The sequence below is a fragment of the Heliangelus exortis genome, chromosome 5 (genome assembly GCF_036169615.1).
Source record: "Heliangelus exortis chromosome 5, bHelExo1.hap1, whole genome shotgun sequence".
Classification (NCBI taxonomy): Eukaryota; Metazoa; Chordata; class Aves; order Apodiformes; family Trochilidae; genus Heliangelus; species Heliangelus exortis.
Genome location: NC_092426.1, coordinates 36,431,710 through 36,446,973, shown reverse-complemented (window position 1 = coordinate 36,446,973; position 15,264 = coordinate 36,431,710). Strand labels below are relative to the sequence as shown.

The 15,264-nt window shown below is 39.6% G+C and overlaps 1 protein-coding gene across 2 annotated transcripts in view; it reads left to right on the top strand.

Annotated features, from left to right (window-relative positions):
* STARD9 (StAR related lipid transfer domain containing 9) overlaps positions 1-15,264 on the top strand; it is a 119,532-nt gene that overhangs the window by 47,749 nt on the left and 56,519 nt on the right. For both annotated transcript variants that reach the window (XM_071744626.1, XM_071744625.1), the window contains exons 4-8: positions 5,880-5,996; positions 7,357-7,389; positions 7,475-7,536; positions 8,195-8,307; positions 13,645-13,714. In XM_071744626.1, the coding sequence (XP_071600727.1) occupies positions 5,880-5,996; positions 7,357-7,389; positions 7,475-7,536; positions 8,195-8,307; positions 13,645-13,714 (395 nt within the window). The remainder of the gene's footprint in view (positions 1-5,879; positions 5,997-7,356; positions 7,390-7,474; positions 7,537-8,194; positions 8,308-13,644; positions 13,715-15,264) is intronic.

The window sequence follows — 15,264 nt, the reverse complement described above, 5'->3', positions numbered from 1 at the left end:
CCTTCCCTAGGGAAGGGAACAGAAAAAGCTTTGATTTCAATTACTCTCCTTTAGTTTTAAACAAGCTATAAATGCATTGCTGCACTTCTCCATTTTTTTCTGCAGTGCTCTGAAATAAAGAGGCTCTTCTTAACAAATCGGGCTAAATTCAATTCAATTAATTGTAATTTATCTTTACAAAAGGAGAAAAGGTAATTTACCAGAAAGAATAAATAGAAAACAGTACAAATCAGTTATTAATAGAATTTCAATAAATATTTTTTTAAAATTCATGTTCATTATCATCTCCTCTTAGGGCCTAATTCAAAAAGGATTCAAAACATTTGAATTGAAGTGTCTGAGTAATTGTGTGTGTTAATAGAGAGTAAATGAAACAAAGCTTTGATTAATGGGACTTTGGAGTTAGATGTTCTTTTTTTTCAGAGAGTCCAATGTATGTGAAGAGAGAGAGAGAGTGCACAGGACTTTGGCACATCCAGAAACATGTAAGCCAAGATCACAAGGAGTTTTATGAACACTAGTGAGAACATTGCACATTTTTTTACTAATGAATAGCACTGTTTCTACTTTATCTGTAGGAAAGTTGGTCTGTTACAATGTTAGATGCATTGCACAGGTGTCATGCAAAGTTTCAACAAGAGAGCTAAAAGTACAAGGCAGTCCTAAAATTCCAACATCAGTCAAGGTGACATTACCAGCATTGCTATCCTGAAGGATGGCCACTGAAGGTTTTGTTTCATTACACTTAGATCAATTAATAGCTCTGAAAGATCCATTTTAAATCTTCAGGAAAAAAGCACAGCTCTTAATGAGGAAACTCTCTGAATCAAGGTACTTCTCTGGGCTGCATTTATCCCTGTTGTAAGAGGTTCTACCATGTGAAGTACAGGTTTCTAAACTGATACAAAGCATTCAAGGTCATTTTAGGCCCCTTGTTTGTACAACAATCCATGCAAAATTCCTGACTTTATTCAATGTTGATCATCTGAAAGGAAATGGGCACAGACTTGCCTTGTTCCTATTACTTCAAAATATGCATCCTGTTATTTCTTAGTCCTTTTCTTTGTGCTACTTTATTCCAATCCCATTTGATTTCACCAAGAATCCTACCCTCTGTACTCCAGGTCTCTAAACATCTACCTTTCACACTTGTTCCAGTTCTTTGCCCTCCATATCAAACCAGCCCAGTGGTTTCCTGTGCTTTGGCCTCCAAACTCAATCTCTTTCCCACTGAGTTTTTGTCCCCATAGGATGCTACTGCCATCTTTGTTCCCTTAATTCTGCACAGTTTGACTCCATCATCCTCTTTTTATTCAGAGCCTCTTATCAGTTCCACCACTTATTCTTTCCTTCATGTCAGTATTACTGGTTCTCTGTGGTTGTGCTTTTACCCAGGTGTTTCCCAGGCTTCTGTCAATCTTCAGATCTGGCTCTTCCCATCTTCAATTTAGATCAGATTCTTCCCTCTTTGCTGTGTTCACCTTCCCAGCAGATGAAAATCATTGAGCTACTCACACAGGAGGAACTTTACCTTTCTCCTGCTATGACTTTAAGTGTCCTGTCTTAGGGATGTCCTGCCTCTTGGCAGTCCAGGTTTGAAGCTGCATGGAAGTCCTCATCTTGTGAGCTGGAGCATGTCCTGAGCAGGCAGAACCTACAGAAAAAACAGCTGGTGAGATCTTAGTCTCTAGTGAGCAGGCAGGAACTGCAATCTCCTATCCTCATTTTCTGAAGAAATACAATTTTGTAGTGGTTACCTGGTTTTGGCCCATGTTTCCCAATAATTCTTTAACAAACTGGTTAGGTTGAACCAAATCTGAATTAGGTTCCCACAAGTTTTCTGTGCCAACCAGATGGGGAAAAGATCCTAATGGTGCCTAAACTGAGGGAAAGCTCAGTATTCCCTGGAGAATTCACATGGGAGCTCAACCTTAAGAGGAAAAGCCTCAGGTTAAGTGGCTCAAGAATTATGATAATTTTGCTTTGCAGTCTTGGGGGATTTTGATATCTAAGTGAATAATAAGCAGCAAAGTAGAAAAGCCAAGAGTACAAAGAGGAGGCAAATTCTGGAAGCTGGGTTACAGTGGGCATAAGGAAGACAATGATTGTTTAGTAGCACAAAAGACATTTGGAAGAGGATACCATTCTTCCATCTTTTGTAAGGCTGCATGGAGGTTCATGACACAGATTTAAATTACAGGAAATTTTTTTTGTGTCCCAGCTGCCAGAGCTGGGAATCAGCCTGTGGTCTTTGGTGCAAGGTTTGTGTGCATCCCCACCAGCAGCTGAGAGCAGTTGGCAGTGTCCCATGTCCTGACTGCTCAGGCATAGCCTCTTCCCCAAAGCCAGACACACTGTGTCCCAGTTCTCAACCAAGGAGAGCTGAGAGTGGGTCTGAAGATAGATAAGGCTGGCAGGAAGCAGTGGAGGGATGGGTGGGTGCTAAAGCATCCATGAGAAAATTGCAGGTAGCACAAGAGGGTGGGGACAATGTGTAGGGCCACTAGTTGCAGTTTGGTGTAACTTTAGTGGCCTGCGTGCTCATTTGAGTCCTGCGCTCTTGTCAGCTTAGAGATTTACTGTAAGGGATTAGGTAAATAAATTTCTGAACTCATGGGACTGATCAATGGGGCTGTGCAATGTCAAGGAACTTGAGTTATATCCTGTGTTGGTTGATAACTCCTGCCAAGAACCAATTACAGTGATTTACATTGCTGCTGTTACTGCTCAGATGCTTTCCCAAGTATCTTTATTGAAGAAAACCAGATTAATCTGTTATAATGATGTTGTAAATATGGGGCTAACCTCACTGAAACTACAGGGAGAGCATCAGGAGAAACTTCAGAATCACTGTGTTTAGCATGTGGCTTGCTCTATGCTTATCACCATGCTCTAAAGCTGTGACATTTTTATGGTGAAATGTAGTGAGCTGTTCAGCTCTGGCTGTTTGCTGTGGCTGCCTCTTTAGTTAGGATTGACATGACTATTGCTGAGTCCCTGGAACAAACAGGAACTCTCAGTTCAGTAGCAGGAACTATACTAGGATAGCTTAGAGATGTATTGCATACTGTCTAGAAGTGGCCAAATAAATTGGATTACTAAAACCAAAACTGTACATCAGAAGCAATGGAAGACTCAACATGTAAAAGTGATCTTGGGGCCAGTTTCTGCAGACCTTCATATAAGAAATCCCATTGCAACAGGGCTAAGTGCACAGTTCCCTACATTTATTCAATTATTATTTTTAAATGGGGCTCCCATAGATGTGGGGATACAAGAACAGATGTTGAAGCACTCCTAGTAGCAGCCCTCAGGAAACCCCAACCTCCAGTCTAATCCCTGCAATTACATTTTCCCACATTTTGGCAAACATGCTTCATGGTCAATATGCTACTCGGGATCCTAATTTATACTTTCCAGTATGCACTTGATTTATAAGGAACAATTTTCTCTCAGTTCTGGTTGTGGGACTGGGAAACATTTGTATTTGTTGTGGGAAAAAGAAGCACAAGTTTTATAATGGCTCTGGGAGAGGTTTCTGGTGGTAATTCCATTCTGTCACTTGGAAGTAAGAAACTTCCTTTTCCCCTTGCCTATAAAGTTCAGAAACCACTTTGTAATTGTTGCTCTGTTTTTTATCTTTCTTTTGCCTGGTGCTTTGAATGTATAGATGTCTTAGCTGTCTTTCAGGTTTTTTGCCTAGCCTTTTTTTGGCCCTCTTTGATGCTAAAGTTCAGACTGTTAAAATCCCTGGGGATAAACTTCCCTCTTCCCTTCCCTTCTCTGCCACACTTTCCTTCCACAGTGTCACCCTGAAAATTGACATTTCCAAATGCTTCTCAATATCTGTCTTCTCTGCAGTTTATTTCTTAAGCCCCTTCTCTTGTCTTTTTGTGCAGTTCTGCATTCTTTATATAGATTCTAAACCTAGTGATGACCACTGTATTTACTGATATTTGTAAAAGTAGTGTGATAATATCTTTTTTTAATTTGGACAAGGTTTATTTATTAGGTAAAAGTGGTCAATTGGCCTCTTCAGCATAACTTTCAACCATCATGCTAATATGTCAGTTATTTGTTCACTCATTAGTCACCACAGATTTTTTTTTGCTAGTATCTTTTTTTTTTTTTTTTTCCTTCCTGTCCATAAAAGTTGATATTTTAGTGGCATATTTTCCTCAGTGGAAAAATTACTAGCCAGACGTGCTTCTTGTGAGCCACCAGTTCACATTGTATATGCTGGACTTTTGGCTGTCATCTATTTATTCAAGACCAGAGATAAGTTTATCCTTAAAAAAAACTTGATACAGTTAAGGGATGTATAAAGCCACTGCCTCCCACGGGCTCCAGGACTTGGGGTTTCCTCTTGCCCAGGCCCTGGAGGCCAGACCTCTGTGCCTGGACACCTGGAGGTCTCTCCATCCTACACTGATGGCCAAGGTACCTGCTTTCCCCTTTGCAGGTTCAGCTGATAACGTGTGCCAGAATCACAACCACTGACAAGGACAGAGGACACAGCACAGGGATGTACCTGCCCGTGGAGATGACCCCAGAAGGCACTGCTCTGAACAGTGCCCACACATAGGACTGCCAGCACATTGAAACATGGGGAATAGACAGGCACATTCCCTTCTTTTGGGGGGGAGTGTGGATCAGCTGGAAGGCAGGAGGGCTCTGCAGAGGGACCTGGACAGACTGGAGAGTTGGGCTGATTCCAATGGGATGAGGTTCAACACAACAACCCCATGGGGAGCTCCAGGCTGGGCACAGAGTGGCAGAAAGGGAGCTGGGAGTCTGGATTGCCAGGAAGCTGAAGAGGAGCCAGCAGTGTGCCCAGGTGGCCAAGAAGGCCAATGGCATCCTGGGCTGGCTCAGGAACAGCGTGGCCAGCAGGTCCAGGGAAGGGATTCTGCCCCTGTGCTCAGCCCTGGGGAGGCCACAGCTTGAGTCCTGTGTCCAGTTCTGGGCCCCTCAGCTCAGGAAGGAGCTTGAGGTGCTGGAGCAGGTCCAGAGAAGAGCAAGGAGGCTGGGAAGGGATCCAGCACAAGTCCTGTGAGGAAGGGCTGAGGGAGCTGGGGGTGTTGAGGCTGGAGAAGAGGAGGCTCAGGGGAGACCTCATCACTCTCTCCAACTCCCTGAAAGGAGGATGGAGCCAGGGGGGGTCGGTCTCTTTTCCCAGATGACTCTCAGCAAGATGTGTGGGACATGTTACCTGAGGCCCAACTTTTTCAGCCCCAGTGGGACCAGTGCAAGCCCTGTGGAAGGCTTGCACACTGATTTGGTGGTGACACTGATTTGGTGGTGACAATCTCAAGCTCTGCATTAGGATGAGCAGAAGGAGGCACTTGTTACTCTGCTTGTGGTGTGAACAGAAAATAAAGCATTTAGTCCTTGGTGGTTTTGCTTCCTGATGAGACAGGTGGTCAGGTGGAAGTATTGCTTATATGAAGTCCGCTGGCAGGGTTAGGCCTCAATTTGCTTCTGACCTGGGTTTCTGATGCCTACTGCTTCTATTACTCTTATTTCATCAAAGGGCTTTGATTGTGTCCTTCTGTCAGATTTCTGCTGGGGGCTGCAAAAACCTGGGGTGGGGGACAACCTCAATAATTTGTACAGACCAAGTATAAAATAAGAGATAACAGGCACAGGAGGGTAATTAAACACTACTGCTTGGTGTCAGCACTGTGCTTGGCATGTGGAGGAAGATCTAACAAGTAAATGCTGGACACAATATTGTGTCTGATAAATTAAACAGGGAAATACTGTGAGGATCCTTGTTACCACGAGGTTATTAAAGCTTCAAGATCCAAAAGCTGTGTGGAGTGTGTATAGGGAGGTGCTTTACTCATGGCCTGTTTTGTTTCTTGTGGTCTTTCCAGGTGTTTCAGGACCTTGGCACTTCTGTGCTGTCAGGTGCATTTAAAGGATACAACATCTGCCTCTTTGCATATGGACAGACAGGTTCAGGAAAAACTTACACAATGATGGGAACACCTGTGAGTTACACCATTCATTTTCCATTTTGGGGTTGAAGGTGGGATGTCCAGCAGAAATATTGCTTTATTTTTAAACTCTGATTTTGTTATGTTGAACAGAATGCTCATACAAGTTTTATGCAGTATTTATATATTTAAAGTGAGAGTTAAGTCTTTACTTTTAGGTAAATCATGTAACATCAGCTAAAAATTATGTACACAAAACATGGTGTAGGCAGTTTGTTCTCTATACATAAATAGCTTGGCTGTTGGTGAAACATGCCCCTAAAAAAGAAAAATTTTATTTAATGGTTTGCATGAGTGGACCACTCTTTCCTGCACCTATCAGATTCTATTTTAGGAAATAAAGGTAAAACTTGTTCCAACCCTGACAACATGAAAAAGACTGTTCTGGTGTGGTCTGTGCTTTTAACAAGAGCTTGGATTTTGTAAAATTTATTTTTTCCCACAGACATCAGTAGTAGGATTTTGTAAAAGTGTAACCAGATTGTAACCTTGAGCCCTTTGAGCTGCTCTATAGGTATTCTGTTTGCCTGATAGGCCAACATCCTGCTCACTAACAAATGTGCAGCATCCCTGCCCTGAACCAGATTCTCTATTAATTTTAATTTTAAATCAAGTTTAGCTCCATAAAAGCCTGAAGAATTGTTAAAATCGGAGTTAGTCAGTGACAAACTAGGATATTTGTATCATATTATTTTGGAAATATCTTAGCATTTCAGAATGGCCACTTCTTGAAATCATCATTATTTCTTTCCAAGGAACTTCCCAGGTGTGGTGTGTTTCTAAGGGATTTCTGGCTCAGAAAGTGACTACTTTTCCCATGGAAATTGGCCACTTTGGGTCCTGTTAGCAGCCCTTATCCTGCTCTTTCTGAGAAACCAGATCAAGAACAATCAAGAACATAAAGCTGTTCCAAACTCTGCCGTGGCACAGCACAAAGAAAGAAAAGCAAAATAAGGGAAAACCAAAATACTCTCTACCAATGAAGCTAATTTCAGTATTGGCCTGGATTTATCTAGACTGCAACACACCCCTGACATAGGCAGCTCTTGGATTTCACCCAAACCTCTGAACTTCTCATCAGTGCTTTATAAGTTGCTCCAAAATGACTTTTAGTACAAATCTCATTTGTACCATTTGCACGTGAGTGCCTGCAGTGTTTCAAGTACAAGATGCTTCAGATGGAGTAGTAGTCATTGCCATCCTGGTTTAACTACACTCCAGAGAGGTTTGTGTGGTAATCAGCCATGGCCTTTTATTATAACTTGGCTTGTATTAAAAATTAAAAATTAAAAAAAGTGCAAGAGTCATCGAAAGTATGTGGTTTAATGAATTTTTGTTTGTTTATTCTTTGAAGGCATCCATTGGGCTGACACCTCGGATATGTGAGGTATTTATTCTTTATTATACTTCCATTTGTGCAGTTAGATTTTCTTGATAGATTTAAAATATACAAACACCTCTGGTTTGTGCAGGGACTCTTTGCAAGGAAGGATGACTACTCAGACCAGACAGCATCTTGCAGAGTAAAGGTCAGGTAAGTGTGTCACTGTTTTAGGCAAAATTATGAATGCTTTCAACAGCATGTTCCTGTAATCAAACAAAGCAAAGATTAGTCTATTTTGTTTGTTTCCTCACATAATAGTAATTTTGGAACAGAGAGGAGAATTTAGAGGAATGATGAGAAAGTGTTGGTTTTAGTTTTGAATCTCAGTATAATTCTTTGGATGCTGTCTGTTCACTTTTGTGTAGACAGCTGAAATAGTTCATAAAAAGTTTCCTTCCTGTTTGTTTAACTCTTAATCTTGAGCAATAATCCTACGTTTGATGCTTATTCATCATTCTCATTAATCTAATGAAGTATTATGTTTGGAAAATTGAGGGTTTGAACTCACTAGTGTTAAAAAACAAAAAAAAAAAGCATAGTTTACAAATACTTAAATAGAATACTGAATGCCTCTTGCTTCTTGAAAACTTTCTACTGTGAGTTCTATCTACATGCACTGCATGGCAAGGGCAGAAACAGATAATGAAAATAAATTAATTAACTTTATCATGGAATATCTATGTAAGATTCAGGCGGTTACGTTGTCTTAAATATATATGCTTTCTCTTTTTTTTTTTTTCTTTTCTTTTTTAATTGTGTGCATTTAAAAGTCTTTTTTTTTTTTTTTTTTTTTTTTTTGTCTCTTCAGTTTTCTTGAAATCTACAACGAGCGTGTCCGAGATTTGTTAAAGAAATCAGATCTGAAGAAACCTTACACACTTCGAGTCCGGGAACACCCTGAAACAGGACCTTATGTCCAAGGTGAGGGCAGCTTCACAAATAACATCAGAATTTTTAAGTAAATCTGTCTCAAGTGTGTAGGTACCTTTGATTTTTTTCCTGGTGTGATCCTAATAGCTTCTGCTCTTCAAGTGTTACTTTCCTCAGATATTTTCCTTGTTAATATGGACGTGTGTGATAACAAAAGCTTTGCCTCTGTTATCCCCCTGGCTGGATGTCCTGCACTTTCCTGTTTGCCTTTCCAAGCAGAGGTTCTGTGTGAGCCAAAGCTTTCTTTTGTTCTAAAGAAATTTTTATCTAGAAATGCACTTAAACATCTATACTAAATACAGGCCAGCCTGAAGTCCCTCCGTACCTCTTTCAGTCCATGGCAGCACTATATTTACAAAATAGTAATTTAAAAAGTAGGAAAACTCAGCTGTTTGGTACTGCAGGTCAGGCCATGAGAAGCAATTAAAATCTGTATTACCCAGGTGAGAATCCAGTAAGTTTCATTTTTCTTCATTTTTCTTCATGGCAGGTCAGGCCATGAGAAGCAATTAAAATCTGTATTACCCAGGTGAGAATCCAGTAAGTTTCATTTTTCTTCATTAAAGTGAAAAAGCACAGGATAGTTAATGTAGGTTCATTATATGACTAAAAACATTTCAATTTACACTTGCAACAGCAACCCCTCTGGTGGCTTTGTGTTTTCTAATAAATTGCAGCTTTCAAATCAGGTGACAGAGAACAGATGAAGAAAAAACCCACAATATCACAGGCATTTTTTTACCTTTCAGTTGTCTGTCTTATTTTGGTTCTTCTCTCCCTCTTTTTGGAGTCTTAGTTAGCTTTAAATTGGAGTTTGGCCATTTTTACTTTGTAAATTGATTTCCTGATGGAAAATTTGCCTGCCACATTGTCATTTGTTGGACCAACAGCTGACAAAAGGCACGTCCCTCAAAATCAGTGCAAAATCCTACAGAGGAGCTTTATAGTGGCAATCAGAAGGAAGAGTCTCTTCTAAACTGATGCAAGTTTCAAAAATTAGTGTGTCTGGAAAGTAAATGCACATGTTTCCTATTCAGTGTGCCTTAGCTCTACTGGGCAAGACTCCCAGTAGACTTGGGTATCAGTGACACTGCAACTGCTTGGTTGACCACCAGATGGGTGAGTAACACCTGGGAGGTGTGGTTTTTTTGCATTTAGTGTGCAAAAATGCATAGCACACCAAATTTTATTGGTCTTCTCACATCAGATCCAGTACTGATTTGTTCTGGATTTTAAAGAGAGTTCTTATCTCTTTTTTAGTAATGTCCTTCTGTTATCCCTGGATCACTTTTCTCAGTCTGTTTTCCCTTATCATGGCATTACACATCATTTTGTCACCACCACTTTAGAGATTAAGCCAAGATGTGACAGCAGATGGGATGACTTGACCCTGTGACTGGATGGAGCCTGGGATCCCCAGCTCTCATTCCTTGGGCACCTGCAGTATCAGCCACAACTAAAAACTGATGGTTGTTACCAGTTCCTCCTCTCAACATTTAAAAATAAACACTTGGGAAGTGTTTTAACTTGCATGCTCCTACACACCAGGGACTGTCTGGCATTCTGGTTATTTCAGCTGTGTTTTCCCAGCACATCAGCATCCTGTTTAAGGAGAGCTGGAAAATAGATGAATTAATGGTCTCATTAGTATGGCAAACTTACCAGTCCTTGAAAAGCAGATTCGTAGACATTTGGCCTGCACTGAGGTCCTTCCAAGACTTTCTTCCTACCTGCTTGTTATTGGAGAGCTTCACTGTTGGTGGAGTACAGATACTAATTATTTCCTTTTAGCAGCTGCTCATTCACCACAGAAGAAAAGGTCTTTAAACTGCTTCCTTCCGTGGCAATTTCCATCCCTTTTCTCAGGCCTTATATCTCCAGTGATTCCTTGGCTGCAGAAAATGGAGTTCCCTTGTCTGAAAAGAAAATGAAGTTATAGCTTCTGCCAATGGGCAGGCTTGCCTTTTGTCACTACTTTGTCTTCATCTGGAGCCTTCCAGGCCACTTCTTTTTCAGTTCTGGTTTTTGGTGTGTGTGGTTTTTTTTGTTTTAATTTAGCTCTGCCCCCTTTGAATAAGGATTTTATACTTAGACACAACTAAAAAATTTAAGCAGAACAATTTTATGTTAGATTTCTGAAATATCTCATAAGAGTCCCCTAATTATTAGATTTTGTAAAATAATTAGAAAGGATAGTTGGAAAAGGTTAACTTAAATAATATTTGCCTACTTTTGCCATGTTTGTAAATTCAGTATGAATACTTTATTTCAGAAGATAGCCTATTCTTTCCTTCTGTATCTTGTTACAGACTCCAAAAATCACGTTAATGCCTGTAAAAAAAATTCTAAATAAATTTTAATTATTATTTTTTAAAATTCAGTTATGTGATTCACATTTTTTTAGTAAAAAATGATCACATATGTGAACAATTAAGTAATTTCACTGTTGAAGGCATCATGGGGTGTAACCAGATGTTGTTGTGAGGGCACGTGAACAGAAGTGATTTCAGACAGATGAGTCAGTAGCTTGGGGCAGCAGTCAGATGACATAGTTCTTTTTTAGGTATGTGTATATAAATATGTGTTCATAAATAAATATGCTTATGTACAGTTTACACAATTAAGAACTGTAACAGTTTACTCTGGACAGTCCTGGCATCTTTGGGGAGAGGAACCAATAAAGAACGTATGATTATGTAGCTCCTTTTGGAGCTGCACTCAGTACCTCACATCAAAAATAAGCAGCAGTGAGATAGCCCAGAGGTTGTTTGAATGTAGGTGAGAAGTACAGCCAACTTGATTTTAATAATATAAAATTGAAGAAAATGACTTGGTTCACAACATTGGTACAAAATGCCTCTTGCAACTGCAGCAATATAGTGCTGCAGTCACCAGTGGCTGATCTCTGTAATGAGGGTCTTCTGTGTGCTGAAATAGTTCTTAGCAGTTTTATATTTAGTCTCTCTGTGCAGGATCAGAGTGCAAGAACGTTGTTTCCAACAGCTGGATGGCAAAGATCAGTATGAACTGCATGCTGACTGGAAGGGGAGTGTGTTTTGTATTCCTCTTCCACACAGTTTGCTGGATGGGAGAAAAACACTGGACGTGAGCAAAGCTCATGGAATGAAAATGGAAATGGAAATTTTCCATTATTTCCCATAGATTCAGTATGTCAAAGGTTAGCATCTGTGTTTGGATAGTACTCATTGCAAGTCATCAGCAATCCTAAGGTTTGCTGACTTTGCTGAAGAGCTCCCCAGTGCACCTCTCATTAGTTGGTCAGTTCTGTGGTTGGTGTCAGTGATTTCCAGAGGTGCACTGAGTGAAGAACAGAGAGGAAAACTGGAAAACTTAACCCCTTTAAGGATGCTTAGATGGCCTGGGAAATGCATTTTCCATTTGCAAGTCCAGTCAGGAAGTCCCAGCTCTGAACACACAAAGTATTTTGAACAGTTTCCAGCCCATCATTTTTCCACGTAAAGGCTGGGAGATTGTAGCCTTTAAAATGCTGAAAGTGCTTCAGAGCTTTGGGTTGGAATCGTTTCAAACTTCTCCCTCACAGATGGTTGCACTGTTAAGGAATCAGCCTCTCTTAAATCAGGAAATGATGCAATCTATTTTGTTCCTCTGAGACAGATTTCTGGGGGAGATCCTTTTTTACTCCAAGGCAAATTTCTAGACAAGCAAGTGGTTTTGCTCTTCCTACAGTACTTAAAAGTGGCTTTGCATTTTCTGGCAGCCAACAGAGCACTTTATCATTTCTTTTCAAACAACATTTACAGCTCTTTATTTATCTTACTGAAAAAACTAGATGCTTTGAACTGTGTGCTTTGTTCACTATTTCAGTACTTGTGGAAATGGTAGGTAAGAATTTCTTCCATTCCTCCATTTCATAACTGGATTTTTATTCAGTTAAAAAGACAGAGTTCTGGGAAAACAGTATATGATAGTTTCCATATTGTGAGTTTTGAAGATCCCAGTGGTGCTAGAAAAATAATGGGCCTCTTTCTCAGATGGAAAATGTGATGACTTCTGGAATCAATGTATTGTAAAGGAATCCTAGAGAGCACAAGAAAAGCTTTTGTTTGAAAATCATCCTGTACTTCATGTGTTTGCAAGTGGGCATGTGTCCATGCTACAGTTAGGGGTCTGGATGATGAAAAAACATTTTGTTTTCTTTATGTGCATCTTTTATTGAAGTATTAAGATTAATTCCCACCTTTGGATTATATCTTGCTTTGATTTAAAGTTGAGCAACCTGTTCTGTAAGGCCAGACTCTATCTAATGCTGCTAGAAGTGCCTATTTCAGTGTTGCTGAATTTCCCCTTCACCTTGACACCCGTTCTAGTAGTAAGTTATTTGAGCTGATTAATTACATTTTTTTTCACTGTTCTGCTTTCATCCACACTTTTGTGGCCTGCAATGAACCAAATCAAACCTAAATCACAAACCTGGGGAGGGGCAGTGTCTGTGGGTGCTGGGATTTGCCCCTTGCAGGGGGCTGAGCCTCAGCAGCACAGCGCACACTGCCCTCCTCTGGGGCCCTGGTGCTCGCTGCCTCTGCACTGCTCCCTTCATGTCATTTGTTTTGGGTTTTTTTTCCTCTTAAAAATAAAATAAAACTGAAAAATAAACCCCACCTAACCCACAGACAAAGAAAACCAAACAACAACAAAATAACCCCACAAAACCAAAAACGCAAACAACCAGAAACCCAAACAAAACCAAAACCAACCAAAAAACCCAACCCAAAACGCAAAACCAAAAAAACAATAAACAACAAGAAAAACTCCTAAAGCAGAAGATATGAAAAGGTCAGATGTTTCATATCATTGAGTACCCTCCAGGCTGAAGCCCAGTTAAATAAATAGCAGATACTCACAAGAGGTGGTTCCCAATTCTAATTCTGTTGGTTGTGTGAGCAGAGCCATTACCCAGATGTGATGGCAAAACACTTCTTTGCAGGATCTCTACCAAGGTAGTGGCACTGACATAGCTGAAAAATTCTGATGGACTTTTAGTCATACTGTTTTGTAAATACCCCTGAGCTGTAAATAAGTTGGAAGAAGATCTGTACTTTGAAGGTAGGAGGCATTTTTTATGCTGATGTCATGTGAGCATTTGAAGGATACACTGATTTTTAAATTTTGTTTTAAAAAATAAAATTGTTTTAAAAAATAAAATTACTTTAGTTAAGAGACTACTTCTAGAACAAACTGTCATCCCAGCAGAACATCCTTATGCTTCTGATGTTGGGTAAATTGTTGGGTAAACTGTCAGACTTCCTGAGAAAAGTTCATATTTAACTCTTTTTAAATCTTTGGCAGGATTGACACAACGTTTAGTTACAGACTACAAGCAAGTTGTAGACCTTCTAGAAGAAGGAATAGCTAAAAGGTATTTTATAAAACAAACCAGCTCCATCTTTCATTAGCACTTCTTTCACCATGCATTGATTTCCTTGATTTTTATTTTACTGACAGTGTTGCCTCTGCTTTACCATGACAGGATGTCAGATTTGCTGATCCTACACCTGACATACACATAAGATGTTACATATCCTCATGTCAAACACAATAAGACCTACAAGTACTCATGAAGATGTCTCTTCATATCTGATCCCATACTGACTTGCCCACAAAATTCAACCATCTATCTGGGATAAAAAAAATGCATCCCAGGGAACTGTTTTGCTGTAAATCAGATTTCCATTTTTCTTCTCCACCTGCTTGTGACACTTTAGACACTTTAGCTTTCATCTCACTTGTTAGTGTAACTTAGTGATTTAGACTGCTGAAAAGATAGTGCATTTTTATTTAATTGATTTAATTTTAATTTATTTTAATTTATTTAATTTTTATTTTAATGATTTTTAAATAATTATTTCTTTTGATTTTTATGAGTATATGTGTAAGTTCTTAGTCTAAATGATGCATATTTCCTGAGTGAACTGTGGGAACTGGCACACCAGTGATGCAAGTGATTTCACAGCTCTCATGAGTAAAGAACCTTTTTTACATTTTCAGTGGGGAGATTTGGGTATCAATAAAACTGCCATTACAAACACAGATCACAGTTCCAAAGTTGATATTAAGTCTTATCATAAGAGAGGTCAAGATTTTAAACTATCAGTGATGCTGGGGAGTAAATAAAAGCTAAAATTGCATTATCACCAAAATATAAAATGTACAGCAGGATTAAGTTTTGTTACTTCTCCTTGTAGTGATAAATAGATGCAACTCTATGGACAGAAGAGACATTTTTATAACAACACCAAAACTTCAATTTTAATCCTAGTATAATCCTACAGACATCTCATTGCTAAGGAAATAGAAGATGTAGGGAAAACAAAGCCAAAGGTTTAGTATTTTGTGTGTAAGTCTCAAACTTTGTCACTTGCATGAAACCAAGCAATGTCTTCATTTTCTGAGTCACTTTTCAAAAACTTGTCATTTACACAACACTTCTATTACCTGTAGACTTTACTGTTATGAAATTCTCTGCAAAGTATTTATTAGAATATTATAAATGCAAATGAACTAGCTTTAAACAATCTGGAAAATGACACCAAATGAACCTCAGCAAGATCCTAGGGATAAAGACAGTGGGGAAGAGGCTGCAATTGCCCCATGTGGCTGGAGGCAAGAGAGGGGCAGATGGGGCATGAGAGCTCTAGGACTGGGTATACAGGAAAGAGAGGAAGGGAAGCTCCCCTTGAACATGGGTGGTGCCTTTCCTGGGGGAGAGGGCAGCTCCTGTGCCAACAGGCTTAGTTTACTGAAAGTATTTTTCCTACCAGTTGGTTTTATCAGGTGATCTCCAACCCTCCTCTGACTGCACCTGCCCATTGTAAAATAAACAAATAAGATTTTCAGCACGCAATGCAATCATTATTTTTGATGTAACTCTCGGTGCTATCATATTTTTTTCTCTTTATGCTTTTGGAA